This window comes from Sturnus vulgaris, chromosome 10 (genome assembly GCF_052056855.1).
Source record: "Sturnus vulgaris isolate bStuVul1 chromosome 10, bStuVul1.hap1, whole genome shotgun sequence".
Classification (NCBI taxonomy): domain Eukaryota; kingdom Metazoa; phylum Chordata; class Aves; order Passeriformes; family Sturnidae; genus Sturnus; species Sturnus vulgaris.
In genome coordinates, this window is record NC_142252.1 from 25,157,008 (window position 1) to 25,179,440 (window position 22,433).

General features: G+C 54.4%; 3 protein-coding genes and 1 long non-coding RNA gene across 4 annotated transcripts; 3 read left to right on the plus strand and 1 right to left on the minus strand.

Moving 5' to 3' along the window:
* The first annotated feature begins 656 nt into the window (after positions 1 to 656).
* On the plus strand, positions 657 to 4,064 carry MINDY4B (MINDY family member 4B). Its single transcript, XM_088170395.1, has 6 exons — positions 657 to 760; positions 994 to 1,021; positions 1,605 to 1,715; positions 2,393 to 2,512; positions 3,350 to 3,441; positions 3,689 to 4,064. The coding sequence occupies exons 1-6, from the start codon at positions 657 to 659 to the stop codon at positions 4,062 to 4,064; spliced, it is 831 nt and encodes a 276-aa protein (XP_088026521.1).
* A 534-nt stretch (positions 4,065 to 4,598) lies between these two features.
* LOC148222728 (uncharacterized) lies at positions 4,599 to 11,020 on the minus strand. The gene is made up of 2 exons (XR_015805830.1): positions 10,883 to 11,020; positions 4,599 to 5,124 (listed from the first exon to the last, which is right to left on the minus strand). It is a non-coding gene; the product is annotated as an uncharacterized LOC148222728 (long non-coding RNA).
* On the plus strand, positions 9,295 to 11,431 carry SIAH2 (siah E3 ubiquitin protein ligase 2). Its single transcript, XM_014886118.2, has 2 exons — positions 9,295 to 9,989; positions 10,482 to 11,431. Exons 1-2 carry the CDS (start codon positions 9,540 to 9,542, stop codon positions 11,031 to 11,033), a joined length of 1,002 nt encoding a protein of 333 aa, XP_014741604.2. The 5' UTR covers positions 9,295 to 9,539; the 3' UTR covers positions 11,034 to 11,431.
* Positions 11,432 to 15,062: 3,631 nt separating this feature from the next.
* On the plus strand, positions 15,063 to 21,692 carry ERICH6 (glutamate rich 6). Its single transcript, XM_088170396.1, has 9 exons — positions 15,063 to 16,118; positions 16,956 to 17,060; positions 17,135 to 17,292; positions 18,250 to 18,314; positions 19,109 to 19,764; positions 19,897 to 19,982; positions 20,389 to 20,541; positions 20,812 to 21,037; positions 21,426 to 21,692. Exons 1-9 carry the CDS (start codon positions 15,063 to 15,065, stop codon positions 21,684 to 21,686), a joined length of 2,766 nt encoding a protein of 921 aa, XP_088026522.1. The 3' UTR covers positions 21,687 to 21,692.
* Positions 21,693 to 22,433: the final 741 nt, after the last annotated feature.

A 22,433-nucleotide genomic window follows, 5' to 3' on the forward strand; every position in this document is an offset into this window, starting at 1 on the left:
ATCAGCCCAGCTCTTCCTGAGCAAACACAACTTCTTACCAGCAAAATAAAACTGGGACAATGTTCGTGCGTTTGACGGGCTGAAAGAGCAGATACGGTGTGCACAGTGCAACCACGAGGGAGCCCCAGAAAGGGCCCCGGGGGAGCCCCAGCATGGACCCGGCACCTCCTTGGATCCATGAAAACGTCCCTGCTGCTGCCCCACACCCCTGCCACCCGCAGCCAGCCCCCCACGAGCAGCCACCTCTGCTGTCCCCCCCCGCTCCTGTGACATTAAACATTGATGCTGCTGGCACAGCGAGCAGGGCAGAGCGGGGGACCGGGCTGTCCGGAGAGCTCGGACAGCGAGGGACAGCGAGGGACAGCGAGGGACACCGTGTGACACCGTGTGACACCGTGTGACACCGAGGGACACCGTGTGACACCGAGGGACACCGTGTGACGGGGGTGCCCTGCCCGCAAGCCCCGGCGACAGGCGGGGAGCTCGGTGCGTCTCGGCAGCGAGGGTCAGAGAGGCTCTGCAGCAGCTCCAGTGCCCCCAGCCCGGAGCATCCCCGGGAGCATCCCCGGGAGCATCCCCGGGAGCATCGATCACCCCGAGCATCCCCCGGATCCTCACCCGGAGCATCCCCCGAGGGGACAGCAGCAGCGGCTGCCATGGGTGACCCGGGGGCTGAGCACGCTGCACCGACAGAGCTGGAGGAGATCACCAGCAGAATCTCTGATCTGAGTAAATGGAGAGAAATCTTTAGTTTCCGTGGGTGAGATTTTTATTCTGCTTCTTGAACACAGTTTTAGTTCCAGGTGGTTATTTGATGTAATTTTTAAAGTTAGGTTTTATTACAAAACTTATGTGACAATGTGTGCTCGGTAACATAAATGCTTCAACTCTTCCTTTTTTCTGGGGTTCTCTTCTGTCTGGGCTCTGGTTTCTCCACATGCTAGCAATACCTCTGTTGGGTGTTTTAATTTTTACTTTATTTTACGTTTTCAGCTTGGAAATGAACAGCACGACTCATCAGGTAACTCCTTTTCCAAAGGTAATATTTTCTGTTTGTCTGGTGAGTTTTGGGCTGTCCTTGGCTGTCACACTGAGGAGGTCACACATCCATACCTGCAGCCCAGGTATCTATGGAGATTCATTTCTTGTGCTGATTCTTTTAGAAGAATAAATTTAGAAGAATCAAATATTTTGAAATCAAAGGGACAGAGCAGTCCAATAGTTGATTAACCTTTCCATCAAAAACTAATGGTTTTCACAGTGAGTTTTAGAAAACAAACTAAGATCTCCAAAATACAAATATTTGGAAAACCTGCTGTGCCCTTAGGCTGGGGGACAGGGGAGGGTATTTATTCCCTGTAATTCAGGCAAACACAGCACCATGACCTGCTCCAGCCATCAGCTAGAGGGATGTGTTGGGAATGCCTGAAAACAGCTGGAAGCCAAGGGCACACACACGCTCCAGGGCAGAGTGTGCCCCCAGCCCCCTGCCAGCCCGGAGCCAGGCTCTGTGCCCACCCAGGGCTCTGTGCCCACCCCGGCAAGGCCCTGGGTGCTGGGGGAGCAGCCCTGGGGATCGATGCTCTGTGCTCCTCTCCCTGCAGCCAGGAGCCGGCAGTGCTGGCCATGGAGAGCCCGGAGCTGGCGAGTCCCCAGGGTCACAGCCCCTCCTGCTGCCCCGGGGCGGCCGCCCCATCTCCCAGGACATGGCAATGGTGAGCTGCTGCTGAATTAAATATGAGCTGTAACTGAATCCCCTAAAGAAAAGAGACTGGGGAGCCTTTCCTGGTGCCTGCTGACAGCTGGACAGCGTGTGGAATGGGGACGGGCTCTTTAGCAGACTCTTAACAAACATGGCTGGAATACAACCTTAAAGCTGATACTCAATAATTCTCAGGAGACAACCAGTCAATGACAACAGGTAATGCTTCCCTGGACTTAGGGGCTTCCCTGACAAACAGCCTCGGGACAGGAGGCAGGAGCATGGAATTTTAGAATTGTTTGGCTTGGAAAGGGCCTTTGACACCACCAGTGAGGGAATTCAGCTCCTGTGGAGTGTCTGGCCCCAAAAGCAGAGCTGCCAGGTGCTGCTGTCCTTGGCAGTGACAGGATGGGCCCCAGTGCAATCGTCCCCAAGATGTGCACTGTTCCCAAAGGTAGGGAACTGTAGGGAACACTGCAGCCAGGCTGCAGCAAAGTGCCTGAGTGCTGAGCGAGGTCCCTGCACCGAGCTCCAAGCATCACCTCTGCTCTGGAGCTCAGGCCTGGCTCTGGGCAGGGTGACCCTGCTGTGGCTCAGGGCACACACAGGGCTCCCCGAGAGCCCTGATGGGACAAACCCTCCCTGCTGGACGGGACATCTGACCCTGGCCCCTGTCCTGCTCCTCCCCAGAGGCTGCAGCAGCTGCTCTTCAGGAACAACACCCCCCGGTTCGGCTGCGAGTGGGCAGCAGCAAACTTCAGCTTCCACCTGCCACACTCCCACCTGGCCTATGCACTGCAGGCAGGAAAGGTAAAAGTGTCACATGGGAAAGGGAAAAGTGTCACATGGGAAAGGGAAAAGTGTCACACTGCAGCTATCACCTGCTGATTGGTGTCACTGACACCTGTGGGGGGCCTCAGCAGGACACACACCTGTACCTGCACACCTGTACCTGCACACTGCACCCTGTACACCTATACACCTGCACACCTGTATCCTGCACACCTGCACACCTGTACAGGTTACAAAAAGCCAGTTTCTTTTCTGAGAATTAGGCTTACCTAATTATTCCCGCCCCACCTAGACATCCAACAAGTGCAGTCACCTGGACTGTCATGTTCTGAGATGGAGCTTTTCCTCTTCCTTATTTGCCATCACAACACTGCACCCAAAAATGCAGAAGGCCAAGATCCACACTCAGACTGTGAATCCCCCGAACTTGTCTGAGGCTGAAACTCCGGGCACAGCCGTGGGTGCCGCTCCCGCATTCCAGAGCTGGGTGCTCACAGAGGGAGCACAGCCCTGGTGTGTGTGTCAGCACGGGGGCAGTGGGCACAGGCTCTGTGCAGCCTCAGCTCCGCTCTGGGCTGCCTCTGGACCTCCGGAGGGGACAAAAAACAAACCATGGGGCTCCCAAGCACACAGGGTACCTGGAGCCAGGTGCTATTTCCTGGGATGGAGGAAGGAAGGGCACCCACCCACAGGATCCCTGCTGCCTCCAGGGCTGCCCTGCAGCTTCTTCTCCAGAGGGACTTCTTGTTGTCCCCCTGGCCAGGAACTGCTGGGGATGACACACGCTCCTTCAGACCCCTGGGATGGCAGGGGCTGTTCTTCTGTTCCTGGCAGGGGTTGTTCTTCTGTTCCCAGGGAGGAACGAGAGCCATTCTGGCAGCTGTTCAAGCACACATCATCACATACCTGCTCTTCACAAGAGACACAGAATGTACTCACCTGGAAAGGTAAGCTGCTGGGCCTCATGGGACACACGGAAATTATTTCCTTGCACTGCTGGGTGAGTGCCAGCCTCTGGGTTCAGGTAAACCAGATGCAGGTTCAGGCGTGCAGATACAGATGGGGACATGCACTGGGAGAGAGCCTTGGCTGACCCCCAGGCAGGGCTTCTCCCCACCAAGCCCTCTGATTTCGGGGCAGTGGCACATGTCCCTGCCCTGCGTGGTGTCACTGCCCTGGCTCCCCCTGGCACAGGCTGTGCCGGGTCGGGCGTTTGGAGCAGAGGCAGGCGCTGGCCACGGCCCTGGCAGAGACCCTGTGGGCAGCAGGAGGAGGGGGCAGAGCTGCCGTGTGCCTCGTCACTGCCCCTGTCACCACCGTGCCCCCTGAGGGCTGCAGAGCCAGCAGCTTCACGGAGAAAGTGAGTATGGAACATTCCTCTGCCAACGGGACTTTCCTTAGACCCCTTCGGCTGAAATGTAGAATATCCTGCACCCACCCCCTCCCTTACACTGCACTACAAACAGTGACCACCCCAGAGCCCCGGTACATCCAGCCCCCCCTTCTCCAAAATCCATCTTCCTTCTCCTGCAAAAAGGAGAATCCTGTCAACACCAAGCTGCTCCCCTGAATCCCCGCCAGAGCCCAGGGCTGGGGCAGGGGCAGAGCAAATCTCTGCATTGTTCCTTCACTTGGCTAATGGAACCACAGGATTCCAAAGCTCAGGGTTCTGGTGTAATTCCTGTCTCCTTCACGCCACCCTCACGGTGCTCATGGCCAGCAGATCCGGCTGTTCGAGTTCTCGGAGAAAGCTGCAGCTCAGGGCTTCATCTCTGATCACATAAACTCTGTAAGTGGGCATAACTGCTTTATCCAAGCTATTTTCTTGCTAAATTACTTCTTATTTCCCATTCAAATTGGGCGTCTTGGACACAGCCGTGTCATTGTCATCAGGACATTCACACAGTTAATGCACAGTTGGATCATTTCCAGCCTTTCCAGTGGGAAGGGATCCTGCTCCCATTAAATCCCTGTGACTTTACTCATTATTCCACCTCTGTCAGCCCACAAACACTGGGTAAACAGGGCAGCATTTTGTATATCATTCACAGATGTGATTCCTTGCAGCCTCAGCAAAAATATGGGAAAAAATGTACAAAACCCGTTTAGCCAATACCAGAAAATTTCTTTCTTTTTTTCACCTGATCCTATTCAACAAAATCAGTTACAAAGTCTTCCTGGCATAACACCTCAGTCATCTAACTCAACACACTCACCTAAGGCTGTATTGAAGCACAGGAACTGTTTTAATTAAATATGATTTACCGGCCATAATTCCTCCCCTGTGATCCCTTATTTCTTTTTCCAGTTCGAAGGCGAAGGAAGCCATGGAGTGATCCTATTTTTATACAGTTTACTTTTCTCTAGGACGTTTGAAAGGTATTTTTTGCTTTTTAAACATTTTTCAGTAGTTTGGTTGCATCTGAAAAGGCTTTTCCTTTCCTCCCGTTTGTGTTGGCCAGGCAGGGAGGTGCAGTGCTGCCCCTGGCACTGATGATCTGTGCCTGGCAGGGTCCAGGAGGATTTGGGTGACACAGCTCCCCTGTTGAACGTCAGTTCTGGAAATGTCACCTGCACAGAGGTAGGATCGGCCACATGTCTCAAGCGTTCTGGTTTTATTATTCCCACATCTGAAAAAATTATCACGTGTTAATTAATCCAAAGAAAAAAATAAGCGTGAGCTCATTTTAAAAAAATATTTTGCTATTTTAATCATGACTGTGCACTTAAAAAACAGATGATGATGACAATGATGATGATGATGATGATGATAGTAACAATAATTTTTAAAAGCCGCTGGCAGCCCGGCATTCCCCTGCTTGTGACAGAGCTGGGAGCGGGACGTCCCCTGCTCGGGGCGTTTGCTCCGTGTCCCCGGTGTGACCGGGCTGTGTCCCCAGGCCGTGCTCAGCCTGCTGCTGACAGGACGGGCGAGTCCGCGGGGGCTCGGTGGCCACCGGGAGCCGGAGCCCGGCGCTGGCCGTGGGGACGTGCCGGGACAGCGGGGACCCGTGGGATTCCTGCGCTGGGAACGAGCACCGGGGCAGCGGCAGGTGAGTGCAGGTGAGTCCCAGGCCAGCGGGACACACAGACAGGTCCTGGGACAGCGGGACACACGGACACACAGACAGGTCCTGGCACAGAAGGACACACGGACAGACAGGTCCTGGCACAGAAGGACACACGGACAGACAGGTCGTGGTGCAGCCCGGGCCCTGGCCAGTGTCCCCCCTGCAGGTGAGCCCCGCGCTGCGCTCGCCCCGGGTGCCCGTGTGGCTGTGCAGCCTCTCGGGCAGGCTCGGCGTGCTCTTCGGCACCGACCGCCGGCTGCTCTCCGACTGGAAATCCGAGAGAATCTTCCACCTGTACTTCTGCAGCGGGCAGCAGGAGCAGACCCGAACTGCCCACCTGACCGTAGGTACGGACCCAGCTTTCCCGGGACTCAGCTATGGGTGGCACAGACAGCTGTCGTTCCTGTATTAAATACTCAGTAAAAATGTAAACACACCAGCAAGCAGGACTGTAAGTACTGACTCCTGACTAATTCAAAATTTATAATAACCTCTCTAACTGTTGTGGTTTTACCCCATCCAGCCCCACACAGCTGCTCACTCACTCCCCCAGCAGCAGGATCAGGGAGAGATTGGAAAGGCAGAAGTTAAAGAACTTGTGAGTTGAGATCAAGGCAGGTTAGTAAGAAAAGCAAAAGCCACAGACACAAGCGAAGGAAAACAAAGAACTAATTCACTTCCTCCATGGGCAGGCAGGTGCTCAGCCATCTCCAGGAGAGCAGGGCCCCATCACACACAGCACTGACCTGGGAACACAAACACCACACTCTAAAGCCCCCCTCCCTTTCTTCCTTCTGCCCATTTATATCCTGAGCACGATGTCACACTCTGGAACATCCCTTGGATCATTTTGGGTCCTCTGTGCTGGCTGTGTCTTCTCCCAGCCTGCCATGCACTCCCAGCTTCCTCCCCAGCACAGCAGCAGGAGGAACAGAAAAGGCCTTGGCTGTGCTGGCACTGCCCGGAAAAAACAAAATCACCTCTGTCCAATCAATCCCGTGCTCAGCACAAACCCAAAACACAGCTCCATAGCAGACATTGGGAAGGCAAGGAATTCTAGCCCAGGCCAGACCTGCACACCAAGGCTGGCTCACAGCAGGGATGCCAGCCTGGCTCACTGAGGCTGAATTCTGCCCTCCTGCTCCTGCTCAGCACCAGGTGCCACCGTGGCCCCCGTGCTCCCCACCAAGTTTCATATCCCCCCAGGAGGGATAAACTGCTCCTGTAGCAACGCTTGGGTTGTGAACCAGATTTTCTACTTGGGGTGCAAGGTCCTCGTTCTTTTCTGTGTGCATCACTTACCTTCCTCACTGGGTGCCTCTTTCCTTGCTCTCCTTTCACTGCAGCATTTAAAGCAAAGTCAGAACCTTAAACTAAAGGGTAAATCTGCAGGGAAGCAGAATGGTTTGAGATCAACTGTCACGATATGTGGTGTGGCCACAGATCGTATCTGAGCATGTGCTCAGAAAAGCAATATGCAAACACACGGTGCAGGGAGCCCAGAGCTGCACTTAGGGCACTGGAATTTCCCGGGGGGGCACGGTGCAGGGACAGCCCCCAGCCTGGGAGGCCCTGCTTGCCCCCAGCTCCCTGGGGCACAACAGCAGCCCATTGACACCAAGACAGCTGCAGAAGCTTCTGCTTTTAACCTTCACCGAAGCCTTTTTGAGTGGGGATGGGGTTTTAAGATTTTTTTTGGACATTTATTTTTCATTTCCTCTTCAGACACTCATTCCCATCACTGGGAAGAGGCTCCAAGAGAAGGCCCCTGCAGCCCGGGGCAGAGGCGCCCAGCCCTGGAGATGGCAATCAGGACCAGGTGGGCAGGGGCCACGGTCAGCTGGAACGGGACAGAGCCCTTCTTCTGAGGAGAGAGCAGGATGGAGCCCTGCTCCTGGAGGGGACTGGCATCTGTCACACACAGCCAGCTGGTCACTGCAGGAGGACAAAAATCTCTGCCCAGTCAAACAGCCTCTGGTGCACTGAGGGGACAGCCTGTCCATAAGGCATCACACCCCTGCAAGGGCATGCAGAGGAACAGCGACCCTGCCCCACGGCACACCTTGTCCTGGTGGGAGGACGCAGGTTCTCCTGCTTCCCACCACAGCTGGCAGGAAAAGGAACGAGTCAAGCCCTGGCACAGCTGCCCACGGCAGTGCTGGAGTCTCCATCCCTGGAGGGCTTTGGGAACGTGGCCAAGGCAGTGCTGGGGTAATGGTTGGACTTGTTAGGTCTTAGAGAGCTTTTCCAACCCAAACTGCTCTGGGGTTCTGTGATTCAGTGATTTTACCGCCATTGCCAAATCCTGGCACCCTGCACTAGCCTGACAAGCACGGGCAGGGTACATTGCTTCCAGCTCACAGAATCCACCGTCCACTTCCTTTTTCGTTATCATCACTCCAAAACGACCTGTAAGTCACACCCGTAGTGTGCTGCTAAGGACAGCTGAGAACAATAAAGCTTCTGCAAGTGATCCAGAAACTTGGTTCAAATTTACTGAATTTACTAACAATGAAAAAAAGCCGTGACACCCAGGCAGAGGTTATGCAGGGCCAGGATGAGGAGATGCCGGTCACAGCTGTGGGCTCTGCCCCTGCCGTTGCCCATTTCAGTTCCTGCTCCGTTCAGGGCACGCGGTGTCCCCACGGCGGAGCCGCCCCTGGGCGCCCGCAGCCCCGGTGACACCGGGAGAGGGGCCCCGGGGCTGCGGGGGACGGCACGGCCCGGTCCCGCTCTGTCCCAGTCTGTCTGTCTCCCTCTGTCCTGGTCCATCCCGATATGTCCCGGTCCGTCTGCCCCGCTCTGCCCCGGTCTGTCTCCGTCTGTCTCTCCCGCTCTATCCCGCTCTGTCCCGGTCCGTCCGTCCCGGTGTGATAAATGTGATTCGTGCTAATTAAATTGTAACTATATTAGCAAAAATGTATTTAGATCAATAGAAGACTATTGTTACCGAGTGAAAGGGGGGGAGATGGGTGAGACAGGATAAAAGACATCTTCCAGATGTTGGGAGTCGAAGAAGGAGGTTAGAAGAAAGTCAGATAAGAATAGTAGAAGGACGGAGGTCTGATAAGCAGCATCTAGAAATACAGCTTCAACCTTGAAGCTGTCAAAAATGGAATGATTCCAAGCATGGGACTTAATTAGAGTCATGTTATGGAAAACATCTGCTCAGTCACACAGGGCGCCTGCGCTACCTGCAGGTCACACCTCGGTCACTGATGATGATGATGAGCCTTCATCGGAAATAAGACCCTCAAAAGGATAAGAGACCCCCTAACCCATTAGTTGAGCATGCGCCGTGCAGTATAGTTACGTAAATTTTAGGAATAGAAACTAGGAGGAGTTTTCTAGAAACTTCTGTAGCCTACAGTATATAAGTGGGATTGTCAGCCTGGATGCTTTGGTACGTGAGGAATGGGAGCCACTCCCCGTACCCCCGGTCGGAGGGGGCCCCTCCCCGGTCGGTTTTGCTTGTCCTTTATACGAACCTCAATTATACTAAATTACTTACTGCCAAATTTTGTATATTCTTAAATATATGTACTTTGATTGTTTCATCTCCAATACTTTAATTGTCATCTCCAATACTTTGATTGTATTCATTTTGTTACTATTAAAAACTTACTATTAAATTTAATCTTGTTGCTTGATAAATTGGGAAAAATAAAACATCATTCATAACACCGGTCTGTCTATCCTGGTCGGTCCGTCCCGCTCAGTCTCTCCCGGTCTGTCTATCCCGCTCGTCCTATCCCGCTCCGTCTGTCCCGGTCCGTCCGTCCCGGTCCGTCCCGCGCGGGGCACGCCGGGAGCGGGGCGGGGATCGCGCGCAGTCTCCGCTGGCCCAGCCCCGCCCCGTCCATCACCATCATCACCATCATCATCACCACCATCATCTCCTCCTCCTCCCGTGCCGTGCCGTGCCGTCCCTGCCGAGCCCGGCGCGGCCCGATGCTGCCGGCGGTGCCGGGGCCATGAGCCGCCCGTCCCCCGCCGGGCCCGGCCCTGGCAAGCCGTGCGGCAAGCAGCAGCAGCAGCAGCAGCAGCAGCAGCAGCAGCAGCAGCAGCAGCAGCAGCAGCAGCAGCAGCAGCAGCAGCAGCAGCAGCAACAGCAACAGCAGCAGCAGCAGCACGCCCCGTCCCTCGCCGCCGTTCTGCCGGGCACCGGAGGAGTTTCTCCGCCGTCTCCTCCTCTTCCTCCCGCCCAGCAGCAGCAGCAGCAGGAGCTGACCTCGCTCTTCGAGTGCCCCATCTGCTTCGACTATTTGCTGCCGCCCATCCTGCAGTGCCCGGCCGGACACCTGGTGTGCAAGCAATGCCGGCAGCAGCGGAGCGTCTGTCCCACCTGCCAGGGCTCCCTCACCCCCAGCATCAGGAACCTGGCCATGGAGAAGGTGGCCTCGGCTATCCTCTTCCCGTGCAAGGTAAGGATGAGGGGCTGGGCAGGGGCACCCCCCATCCCTGCTCCCCTGCCGAAGATCCCCACCCATCACCCCCATATCCATTTCCCCAGATCCCCCTGCAGAGGACACCCACTCACCACCCCAGTTGTTGAAACTAGAATCCTCTGTTCTTTTTAAAGAAAAGGAAAATCCAAGCCAGGACCTCTCCAGCTGATCTGGACGGATCAGATCTAACTGCAACAGCAGATCTAACTACAACTCAGCCATACAGCCCATTTTATCTAAGTGCTTCCTTTAGGAAAAAACAACCACAAAAGCCAAGAAGAATCCATTTTAAGTGGAAACAAAAACTCAGTAAAACTCAGCTTGAATCCAGGGCTACATACAAGTAATGTAAAATTTGCAGTGAGCACGAGAGCTCTGGTTGATCACCTGTGTTTCCAGCTGACGGGTGGGAGCAGCGAATACTCTGCTGCTGCCTTTCCTGATGGCTTGTGTTTGGTCTCTTTCCAGTATGCCACAACAGGCTGCTCCCTGGCACTCCACCACACAGAAAAGCCAAAACATGAAGCCATCTGTGAGTACCGTCCCTACTCCTGCCCGTGCCCTGGTTCCTCCTGTGGCTGGGAGGGATCCTTGGAAGCCGTGATGTCCCACCTCATGCATGCCCACAAAAGCATTACCACCCTTCAGGGAGAAGACATCATTTTCCTTGCCACAGACATTAACCTGCCAGGGCCAGTGGACTGGGTGATGATGCAGTCGTGCTTTGGTCACCACTTCATGCTGGTGCTGAAGAAGAAGTGTGAAGGTCACCCGCAGTTTTTTGCCACCGTGCTGCTCATCGGCACCCGAAAGCAGGCGGAGAACTTTCAGTACAGACTGGAGCTGCACAGCAGCTGCCACCGGCTCACCTGGGAGGCGTCGCCCTGCTCCATCCACGACGGCGTGTCCATGGCCATCTACAACAGCAACTGCCTCGTTTTTGATACAGCCACGGCACACATCTTTGCTGACAACGGAAACCTCGGCATCAACGTGACCATTTCCATGTGCTGCCCATGATGCATTGCTGGCAACACTCGAGCTGACTGGGTGGACAGCTTCACCAGGGTTTTGGTTTCGATTCCTGTTTTATACGCTGTTCAACTATGTCATCTTGTATGCTAAGGTTTCTGACTAGCCTTTTAACTAGACTTGTAACTTTGGGCAGAAGAGGAACAAGAGTGTGCTGTAAGTAACAGGAGCGGGACAAGGTCTTTTAAAATTCTTGGGTGCCTTAGGAAGATTATACACACACAGTTACCTTTTATAATTTAATAATATTTTATGTAAAGAGTGCTTCCATTAGATATGTGGCTTAAGTGGCTCATGTTTGGAGCACACCTAAAAGCCCTTTCAGCAGCAGTACAGACTCCCTCTGTCACTGGTGAGCTTTAATAAAAGACTTTACTATCACACAAGGGTTTGGTTTGGAAAAGACTATCATCTGTTCCAATCCTCCTGCCACTGTCCCAGGCTGCTCCAAGCCCTGTCTAGCCTGGCCCTGGACACTTGCAGGGATCCAGGGGCAGCCACAGCTGCTCTGTGCCAGGGCCTGCCCACTCTCCCAGGGATCAGTTGCTTACCAATATCCCATCTCATCCTGTCCACTAGCAGTGGGAAGCCATTCCCTGTGTCCTGTCTCTCCAGGCCCTTGTCCAAATTTCCTCTCCAGCTCTTTTGTAGCACCTTTAGGCACTGGAAGGGGCTCTTAAGTTCCCATATTTGCCCTTAGTGAAGCCACGGTGGTTATCACAAATCATCTCCTTATTTTCCACGTGCCTTAGCATAGTTTCCAGCAGGATCTGCTCCGGGCTCTTTCCAGGCACTGAGGTGAGACATGACCACCTGTAGTTCTCTGGATCTTCCTTATTCCTCTTTCTAAAAACGGGGGGGGGTTATGTTTCCCCTTTTGGAGTCAGTGGGAACTTCTCTGGACTGTCACAAGTTCTCAAACATGATAGTGGCCAAGCCACTTCCTCCACCAGTCCCTCTGAACCCATAGGTGCATCTGGTCAGGTCCCATGGACTGAACACCTTCAGGTCCCTTAGATCATCTCCACCCCATCCTTTCCTGCTGCAGGTGGTTCTTTGTGCTCCCACTCTGCCTTTCCTCCTGCCACTTGGGCAGTGTGGCTGGAGCAGCTTGCCATGAAGGCTGAGTCAGACCTGGCTGAGCACCTCAGCTTTCTCCACATCCCAGGGAACTGAGTTTTCCATTTCCTTCCATAGAGGGTCCACATTCTCTCAAGTCTTCCTTTTATCACTGGCATACCTACAGAGGTGCTTTGCTTGTTGCCCTTGATGCCCTTGGCCAGATTTCATTCTTTCAGGCTTTAGCATTCCTAACCTGATCCCTGGCTGCTCCCAGACTCTCTGTACTCCTCCCTGGCTGCCTGTCCTTTCCTAGTTGGTGAGAAAGGAAAGAAACCCAAGCAACCTCTCACAGGAGAAGCTGTGAGGGGAGCAGTAGATACTTCAGCAATATTTCTCCATTACCTGCTACCTTATGGAAGGGAGGGGCACTGGGCCAGCTGTGGTGGCTTTAACAGGAGAAAGGAGAGAAGGGGCTGGGGGATGGCACATTCCACAGAGCATGGAATTGCTGGCCCCTGTCTGCTTTAGGGGGATCAGGCCAGGTACAGGTGCAAGCAGGAGGCACAAGTCTCACAGGCTGCAGGTGGCTGGAGCCAGTGACACGGGGTTGTCTGTGTGCAGCTGCCCTGGGACACACTCTACTATTGATTATTGTAAAAGATTCAGAATATAGCAAGAGCTTTATGGCCAGGGTCTTGTCATTTGCTATTTAAGTTATGTTGCCATATTTCTTCTATTTTGCAATAAATATTTTGCAAAACCTACACTGAGGAGCTGTGCTAACACACGAGTGCATGGCACACTTCCATGCTCCACACTTCCTCTGTGCTCACCATGCTGGATCAGCTGGGATCCCCTGGCGTGGGCTGGCTCTCCCTCGAGGGGTCCTTGCCCCTGCCACCTCCCAGCCCTGCTGCCCGACACGGAGCAGAGGAACCGGCTGGGGATGTGAGTTCCAGGGACAGCGATGGCAGCCTGATCTGTGCCACTGAACACGGGGCTGTCACCACAACTGACTGCCTGCAGCTCCCCCCTCTGCCGTGGCAACGGTCTGCTGGAATCACCGACAGCAAATTCCAGCTCCACATACGGCTGTGCCCAATCTGGTCTGTGCACCACTTGGAGGAGGCAGTGCCACGAGGTGACACTGTCAGAGGGAAGCCTCACAATAGTGGAAAATGGCAGGTGAAGGGACAGGTGAGGCTTGGTGTGAATAAATAAAATACAAAAGGAGGAAAACCAGTCCTGACAGTGTTCCTCCTGGTAGAGCTCTGGAGTTATGTCAGCAGCACCTGGCAGCAGCCCTCAGAAAAGGGCACAGGAGCAAGTTTGGCCTCAGTGAAGGGAAGCTCGGTCTGGCTGCAAGAACTTGGAAGTGGCCATGGAAAAAACTTCCCAAGGAATTACTCTCTAGGCACTGAATACCAACAATTAAAGATTCTACATCTGGTCTCACTTACACTGTGCTGGCAGAACTCGGCAGCATCAGCCTGGTGAATTAATTGCCTCCGGCATAAGCAGGATTGAAGTCAAGCCGTGGTTCCAGCAGCTGTTACCACCTGTGCTTTCATCAGAATTTAAGCAAGAATTCATAAGGATCTGATTAATTTTTCTGTAATTCAGCAAAACTTATAATGGAAGGTAATTTTCTTACTGACAGTTGGGACATAAGAGGATTTTTGCATAAAGCAAAACTCCAAAGTGTGTCTTTGAATATAGCAGGATTAATTAATTAATTGCTCCAGTGTATATACCCCCACATTAGATAAGTTAACACACGTTATCATTAGGTCTGTCCACACCACTCAGTTCTGAAGGAGTGGCAAACTCTTGTTAGATTTCACCTCAAAAAAAAACCCAAACAAAACCATCACCTTGTGTCTTTTCTGACTGAAACAGAGTTTAGGATAAGGAATTCCTCAGCTGGCACTGCCAAGAAGGGAAATGTTTCCAATTCAGGTCAGCGAGTAGACAGGTGACATTCATTTCAGGATTCCCTCAGGTCTGAGGTTTTCTTCCCAAGGCAGCTGATACAACTTCCCAAGTAAAAGTGTGACAGTTCCTCAAGACATTCAGAAGAGGTGATTGAGGCCTACCCGGTTCTGTGAACAGAACTGACCCCTCTCAAGCCCCCAGCCTTCAAAGGGCTAGTGAAGCATGTCCAGACAGGCAGACCTGCATGCTAGGCAGACCCCCAAGCAGCACCTTGGCAGGTGCCCTGCAGCCCCTTGGCCGCTCTTCAGCCCACCAGGAGCATGTGCTGTGGAAGGTGATACCCAGGGAGCAAAAGCTGTGCCTGGGAAGCAACCTTTCTGTTTTTAGAGTTTTCCCTAAAAACTATTTCCACTTTAAACACAAATTGAATGAGTTTAGAGTGGATACAGCACAGCTCAAGGGGACCCTGCCCAAGGCCTCGGCTCTGTCGTGCCACAGCCAGGCCCAAGGGCTGTGGCAGTCCCAGGAAGCCAGGAAAGGGACCTCGCAGTGCTATGGGGAGTTCACGGACACCAGGTGAGCCACTGATACCACTGGCTGCACCTCAGCATGCTCTTTCCTTCTGAAAAATAAGCGAAGCTCACTTTCTCTGTTAGTCTCCCTACATGTTAGTAGGGCACTGCAAACTCTTACCGACAGCACGGGTAAAGCAGCACACACCCGCTCTCCCGAGGGCAGTCCAAACCTGGCTGGGTTTGTGCAAGATGATTTTCTCTCTTCTATTCTCCGAGCTAATGTGCAGATTCCTTGGAGAGGTTCGACAGCACCAAGTCCTACGGGAGAGATCAGGAAAATGTGTGACAAGCGTGTGACACGGGTGTAAGGAATCCACTCGGGCAGGTGTTCAGGTGCAGACAGGTCGTGTCACGTCGGGTTTGGTAACGCGTGTCACCCCCAGCCCAGCTCCCCGCTCCTGACAGAAGCAGCAGCTCCGAGACTCGGCAGGCACGGAGGGCCGGGATGGCGGGACAGGAGCGAGCGTGGCGGCTCGGGACACCGACAGCAGCCCGGGACACCGACAGCAGCCCGGGACACCGACAGCAGCCCGGGACACCGACAGCAGCCCGGGACATCACAGCCGGCAGCCCGGGACACCGACAGCAGCCCGGGACACCGACAGCAGCCCGGGACACCGACAGCAGCCCGGGACATCACAGCCGGCAGCCCGGGACACCGACAGCAGCCCGGGACACCGACAGCAGCCCGGGACAACGACAGCAGCCCGGGACACCGACAGCAGCCCGGGACACCGACAGCAGCCCGGGACACCGACAGCAGCCCGGGACAACGACAGCAGCCCGGGACATCACATCCGGCAGCCCGGGCGCCTCCGGCTGCCCCGCGAGAGCCGCCCTGGCTCCTCTCCCGGCCGCGGGTCCCGGGCGGTGCGGCCGCAGCCCCGCCGAGGCGGGCACGGGGAACGGGGCAGCCGCCGCTGCAGTCGGAAAAGCAGCGCCGCGGGGCAGGCACGGCCCGGGCCGGGCACTGGGTACAGGGTACCGGGCGGAGCGGCCCGTGCCGGGTATCGTTTACCGAGTACCAGCCGGGCCGGCTCGTGCCGTGTACCGTGTACCGGGTATCGGCCGGCCCGTGCCGGGTCCCGTGTACGCTGTACCGTGCACCCTGTACCGTGCACCCTGTACCGTGTACCCTGTACCGTGGACCGGCGCGAGCCGGGGCGGGGCTGAGGCGGTTACTCCCCCCGCGGTCCCGGCGTGCCCCGCGCGGTCCCGGCGTGCCCCGCGCCCTCCGCCCAGCGTTGCCCTGGAGACGGCGACGCAGCCGCCGGGCATGGACGGGCTGGGCTGGGCCGCGGAGCCCGGCGGAGGGCCGGACGATGGGGCGGACGATGGGGCAGGCGAGCCCCGCTGGCCCTGGTCCCTCGAGAAGGGTACAGTCCACCTGGCAGAGCCGCGCTTTGGAACACCCCCGGCCAGCCCGCAGCCGACCCCCGCGGGCCTGCCCACCCTCCTGGCCTACCGGCCCGAGTCCTCCCAGCTAACCGTACAGCACGAGGTCAGTTGGGGTGGGCGCTGCCCGCTGCCTTATTCACACGGTTCCTTGTACAAACGTGGAACCAACGCCCTTTGCCAAGCCCGCAAAGGAGCCCCTACATGACAGGGGTTCAGCCCCTTTTTCTTCTGCAACGCTCTTGAAACAGCACTGTGCACAAATGGGCAGCAAGAGGCTGTGCAGCCTCTCCCCACTGCTGCATCCTCTGTTGAGAATTTCCCAGCAGAATATATTTTATATTATATATAAAAATATATATAAATAGGTATAGTCACAGAATACAAGCAGGGCACAGACTTCTCTGTAATCCTTAGCAGCGCAAAGTCACCAAAGAGTTAATCCAAGGCATGAGGTGGGGAACAAGAGAATTTTGTTTCAGGATATCCAGTACCCATCCTTAAAACACACCCTGCTGCCAAACTGGTTTGCTGTCTGGTCAGATGTGACCAGCTCTGTATCACTAATTCTGATGGTGCTTCTTCAGAAACTCTCACAATTGCAGACATCAGTTCTTCTCTCTGTAACACATTCAAATTCTCAGCTACAGTGTTCTGTGCTCTCAGCTTCCCTGGGAAGGAGCAGAGCTCATAAATACCACAGTCATTCACTTTCTTAGGGGCCATTTATTGATTTATTTACAACACATCTGCTTTTCTTTTTGGCGGTTTCCTGAACCTAATGTTTTGAATTTAATCATTCCAAGATATCCCAGACACGGATCTGTTATGGGTGCCCATAGGTGCTTTGTAATATTTGCTGCATTTTGAGCAGGGCCCTCTTTCACCGTGCTAACCCGAGGATCTGGGGGCTGGTACCCCACATCCTTCCTCCCCGCTATAGCTGCAGGCAGAGGAGGATGCTGAGCCAACCTGCGAGTACTGTGGCAACCTGCTGAGGCCGTTCCCCTTCTCTGAGGACATCACTGTCTCCGAGGAGCAGGCAGACGTAAGCAGGCGGGCAGGACGAGCAGGGTTTGCTGTGGAAGGGCCGTGCTCACGGCTCCGCTCTCTGCCTTCCAGAGATTCTGCTGCGAGCGCAGCCGAGAGCTCTATGAGTTCATCACCAAGGAGAGGAAGAGGCTCGAGGATGCCAGCAGCCTTCCCGGAGCTGTCAGCATCCAGGAACCACTCGGCTCTGAAACCAGCCTGCTGCTGTCACAGGAGCAAGAGAACCGCAGGTACTGGGAGGACTGGGGGTCAGGGCTGTGTCATGAACAACAGGGAGCTCTGACGGGAAAAGGAGCGCTAAGAAACCACAGGGAGGGGGATGAAAGAAGAAAAGCCTTTGCTTTGGGCATCAGAAGTTCAGATTCTCTCTGGTCCCTCCTGGCTCCTCTATTGCCAGGCTGCACAAGGAGGAGGTGAAGCATGTATTGAGTGAAACTTTAATCCCAGTGCTGACAGACAAACTCTCTAGAGACAGGTAGAGCAAAAAACCCCACAGCTGTGGGAAGGGATAGTATTTAGGTGTAGCTTCTACCTCTGGCACTGAAACAAACCTGGAGTTTGTATTTCTGTTTTGCTCCATAAACCGTGTTTGGATTACAGTTTCCAGAGTCACACACAAGAGCTCTGCAAAGTCTCAGGCTATTTAGCAGGAGGCCCAAAGCTTGTGCAAGAGTTTAAGCCTTCAGGGAAAGTCTAAGCCACAGGAAAAAGGAAAATTAAACCAGTACACCTGGAAGTAAACTGTTGGTCTCCTTGAAAATCCTTCACAGCCTGAGGGTGCAAGTACTTCGTATGTACAGAGCACACACCAAACCACTGTCCCACTGACAGATTCATAAGAAGCTACACAAGAATAGTGAAAATATTCTTGGAGATGAGCTGTTTTCTTGATCTTCTGGGCCTCTGTCCTTCTCTCTCACATAGAATCTGATCCAAAGCCCATTACAATATTCAGCCAGCAGAGCTGATGCCACTGCAGTGGCAGTCTGTTCACTGGAATCTGTGTGGGTGCAATTCCTTTCTGCTGAGGTGTGAGTATTTTGGTGACACTCAGCTGCTTGTTACTTGGAATTGTGAGCAGAGAGAAAAAACAGATTGAGAAACTGTGTTCCTAAAGCAGGGATATCCACCACTTGCAGCTTTCCAAACACGATACATGAGGTGTCAACAACATTTCTTTTTTCCAGGCAGCAGAAAAGACAGCTGGCCAGAGAGTTGGCTGACCAGTCTTTAAAGCCGAGTGCCACTGAAGGTGAGTTGGTATTTTCTTACAGATTTGTCCATTTATCTCAACAATGCATTCAGTGAAATTGCTGGTTTCTAACTGGAGGATTTTATGCAGCAGCATGTTCATTCATTGTCTGATATGCAATCTCATTAAATTAGATCCAGATACAGCCATATTAAATCATCTCTCACACATGGCACAAGGGTGGCCACATCCCCTTTGCACAGAGAGGCTGTTTTTCATGATTTTCAGTATGTATCTGTTAAGTTTCCAGCTGAGACGCACAGAACTTGACCTGAGAGGACAAGGTGGCAAAGCCAAGCCCTTGGCAAGTAGGAACTGCCAGAATGAGGCTCACCCATACCTTGCCTCAGATGGATACTCCCCCAATTCCTAGCCCAGGCTATGGATGACTGAGCAGCCTTTGGGTCTAGCTGTAGAGGAGGAGTTTTGACAGGTGAACCAGATTTACAATATGGCCATGTTTTCAGAGGATGGCAGGGCACTGAGGCTTCTGTGGCACTGGGATCTCAAATGGTCAGTTCCAGTGTGTGGAGCCAAATGTTATCCCAAAAAGTTGCTCTTTACACCAATGTGTGTATATACTGAAAAAATGCTGTTTTATCATAATCCTACACTCTGAAATAGCTGAGCACTTTGGACTGCCCTTGCTAGAAAATACCCCAAGACAACCCGTCAGGATGGAGTGTTTCAGCCAGGAACTCCCACTCCCCAGTAACAGCAGAGGTATCAGGCAGCCCCGTGGTGGGCACTGCCAACCCTCTCCGCTGCACAGAAGCCCTCCCTGTGCTCTGCAGGTTCACAGCAAGCTGGATCCATTTCCTACGAGCTTTCCCTGGAACTCACATCTCCCAAAAGCGGGATCCCAGAGACTGTTGTGATTGCAGCTGAGCCCGAGCCGGAGCTGGAGCTGGAGCCTGAGCCCGAGCGTGAGCCCCAGCACAAGGAGGAGCCTGAGCCAGAGCCCCAGTCTGAGGAGAAACCCAAGCTGGAGCCCTGGCCCAAGGAGGAGCCTGAGCCAGAGCCCCAGTCTGAGGAGAAACCCAAGCTGGAGCCCTGGCCCAAGGAGGAGCCTGAGCCAGAGCCCCAGTCCGAGGAGAAACCCAAGCTGGAGCCCTGGCCCAAGGAGGAGCCTGAGCCAGAGCCCCAGTCCGAGGAGAAACCCAAGCTGGAGCCCAGGAGGCCCAAGGAGGAGCCCAGACTTGAGAAGGAGCCCTGGCCCAAGGAGGAGCCCAGTCTCGAGAAGGAACCCTGGCCCAAGGAGGCACCCAGTCCTGACAAGGAGCCCCAGCATGAAGAGGAGCCTGAGCCAGAGCCCCAGTCCGAGAAGGAGCCTGCGCCCGAGCCCAAGGCCCAGCCTGAAGAGAAGCCCAAGCCCAAGAAAGAGCCCAAGCACAAGGAGCCCGTATCCCGCGGTGTCCTCCACTATGATTTCAGTCTCCTGGGGAAGAAGGTACGTGCGGCTGACAGCGCCGGGAGCGCCTTGGATGTGTCAGCGCTCCGGGCAGTCAGTGCCCAGCAGTGCCCATTGTCACTGGGCAGCTGTGCCTGACTGCTCTCATCCCTTTTATCCTTCCAATCTTAGGTGGGGAAGGCTAAATTGGTGCAGAAGTACTACAAAAACGGAAAGAAATTCCTTACCATGCTCCCAGACGGAACCTCGCAGTTATTGTATCCTTTACAGGGTTCACTTGCCTGCATTAGTCCAGGGCTGTTACTAATTTTAAGTTTGTCCCAGTCCACTTTATTACAACCCGGCTCATCACTCCCGGTTGCTCTGTGTGAGGAGCAGCAGCAGTACAAGCTGACACAGCTCCTGGGCTGAGGTTTCAAAGAGCAGCTAGCAGCTCTAATGAGCACTAGCTTCCAAGACCCAGCCCAAGGGAACAGCACACCTTTAATACTTTAACACACTTCAATAAGCACCTTAAAGTGCTTATTAATAAACCACTTTAACACAGTGCTCTGGGTAATACATCTGTTTTTACACCCTAAAGTAGTACCCAAAAGCATTTAGCATGTAGTAACAGATCAACCAACTAAAGCAGGGAGTTACAAACACCTTACCTGGCAGCAGCTATCCATCTGGAAACCTGGCCATCAACATTATAAAAGGGAGGGACCAGCTGACTTGCATAGTACAGGAAGATGAGCTGAGGACAACCAAAATCCGAGCACTGTTTCAGTCGGACGGCAGCAGCACGTGCTATTACCCAAACGGAGATGAGTGGTGCGTTCAGCAGCTTTGCTGACTCCTCTGTGCATTGACATTTCAAAGGCCATAAAGGGTATTTTTAATAGCATCCAAAAATAGACAAATTCAGCAGCTCATGGGCCCTGCTTCAAGTGTCCCCAGAGCAGCAAGGCAACCCAGCTGTGTCTGGAGAGGTGGGGGACAGACCCTGCCCCTGCTGTGCCTCTGTGCCATCCCTCAGGGGAATGAGATACCTCCTGCCACAGGAGCTTACAGGGTTCAGAGCTTCCATTTCCCTTTCTTTAGGATAAATATGAGTATCCAGGGTGGGCAGTATTTGGACCAAGCAGGCAACAGGGTCAGAAGGTGGATGTGGCCAGAACTGTCACCAGGACCCCAGGCGCCTCTGAGCCCCATTTTCATCTCCCTGAACCGCCACGTGGGGGTCAGGATCCTGGCCCAGGACAAGATCTTCGTCTCCTTCCTCGCCAAGGGGCGACAAGCAAAATTCAACATGGGAACCAAAGTGCAGGTATTGTTCCTATGCCGAGCCACTCCCCACAGCGGGAGTGGGGCAGCCGGGGAAGCTCCATCTGCATTTATCCTGTGGTGGGTGCTCCTATGTTGTCCCATGCTCCTTCCCCAAAAAGCAAGCTGTGGCTGTGTGTGTATTCCTGCCACTCCTAGGAAGATGGGGCATTGCCAGCCCCAGCTCTCTGCAAGGGCCACAGTGTGCGACTGCACTCCCAGGCAGGTCCCTGGCTGCATGCCCAAGGACCACCCTGGCTCTGCCACAGGAAGAGCTATGATCCATGTGGGCAGGGTGCAGGGCACAGGCTCCTGGCACACGGGCAGGTGTGTCTGCTGGAGACGGAAGCTCTGTCCCCAGCTCAGGTGCCCACACGTGCTCTGTTGCCCAGGTCGGCGCTGGCAGCCAGCTGCCTCCTCCTGCCCGGCTGGGAGAGGATGAGCTCCTGCTGCTCGCCTTCCGCGTGAGGATCCTGCAGCTCTTCGACAGGATGCGGGGATGCCTCAACTTCCCCTCCAGCGAGCAGTGGAACAAAATGCAGCCTCCTATGTACCTCATGACCCAGGCTGTGAAGATTCTGGAGCTCTGCATGGCTGCTGACATCAGTGATGAGCTGCGCAGCTCCATCAAGGCAATAGTAAACGCACAGTAGCCCTGACCAGTGTGTGTGTGTGGTGTAAGGCAAAATGAGCCAGAGATATCCCTGATGCTGTGGCACCTGCACGTGCTCACCAAGGTTTCTCCTCTGGGCCTGCCCTGCCCTGGTGCAGAGATTGGGCACAGCCCCCAATGGGCCTTGCTCAGGGCAGGCAGTGCCAGTCCACACTGACACCGTGGTCAGGGAGGCAGGAGAGGGCTTTACTCGGGTAGAGCAGTCCTGTGCTCCACAGCAGTGCACTGCTCCTCAGCAGCCTCCCTTCTGTCTCCAGCCCTGCTCAGCACTCACTTCAGCCCTTGGGTAAGGCACAAGGTAAAAACAAAGAGCACAGCCAAGCCAGAGCTTGGGACACGTACACAGGCAGGTGTTTGCTCTGCCACTCCTGACAAGAAGGAATGCCCCAAGAGATCCCGGTGTCCGTGCCCACAGCAGCTCAGCCGGCTGCAGGTACAAGACAAGGTGCAGAGAGTAACAAATGCCCTCAGAGTGCCCAAAGCAATCACCTGTGCTTGGCTCCAGGGAGCACCAGCTGCAGCCTGGGATGGGCTCTGGTTCAAGCACTGCAAACACAGACCTGTCAGTGGGTGTTTAAAGGCCTGTGGTGCTGCAGTGAGGAACCGCCCAGCCGTTCAGAGCTGCCTTTGAAACTCGGGGTTCAGCTGCCCAGCTTCCCCCAGGGAGGGCACACCTGAACTGTGGCAGGTGCCTGAAGGATAAGGCCAAGCCCCATGTGCCTCTTCC

Coding starts and splice junctions, on each gene's coding strand:
- SIAH2 (XM_014886118.2), top strand. CDS start 9,540: ATGAGCCGCCCGTCCCCCGCCGGGCCCGGCCCTGGCAAGCCGTGCGGC. Junction 9,990..10,481: donor CTATCCTCTTCCCGTGCAAG/GTAAGGATGAGG, acceptor GTCTCTTTCCAG/TATGCCACAACAGGCTGCTC.
- ERICH6 (XM_088170396.1), top strand. CDS start 15,063: ATGGCGGGACAGGAGCGAGCGTGGCGGCTCGGGACACCGACAGCAGCC. Junction 19,765..19,896: donor TCAGTCTCCTGGGGAAGAAG/GTACGTGCGGCT, acceptor TTCCAATCTTAG/GTGGGGAAGGCTAAATTGGT. Junction 21,038..21,425: donor ACATGGGAACCAAAGTGCAG/GTATTGTTCCTA, acceptor TCTGTTGCCCAG/GTCGGCGCTGGCAGCCAGCT.
- MINDY4B (XM_088170395.1), top strand. CDS start 657: ATGGGTGACCCGGGGGCTGAGCACGCTGCACCGACAGAGCTGGAGGAG. Junction 1,022..1,604: donor TGAACAGCACGACTCATCAG/GTAACTCCTTTT, acceptor CTCTCCCTGCAG/CCAGGAGCCGGCAGTGCTGG. Junction 1,716..2,392: donor TCTCCCAGGACATGGCAATG/GTGAGCTGCTGC, acceptor GCTCCTCCCCAG/AGGCTGCAGCAGCTGCTCTT.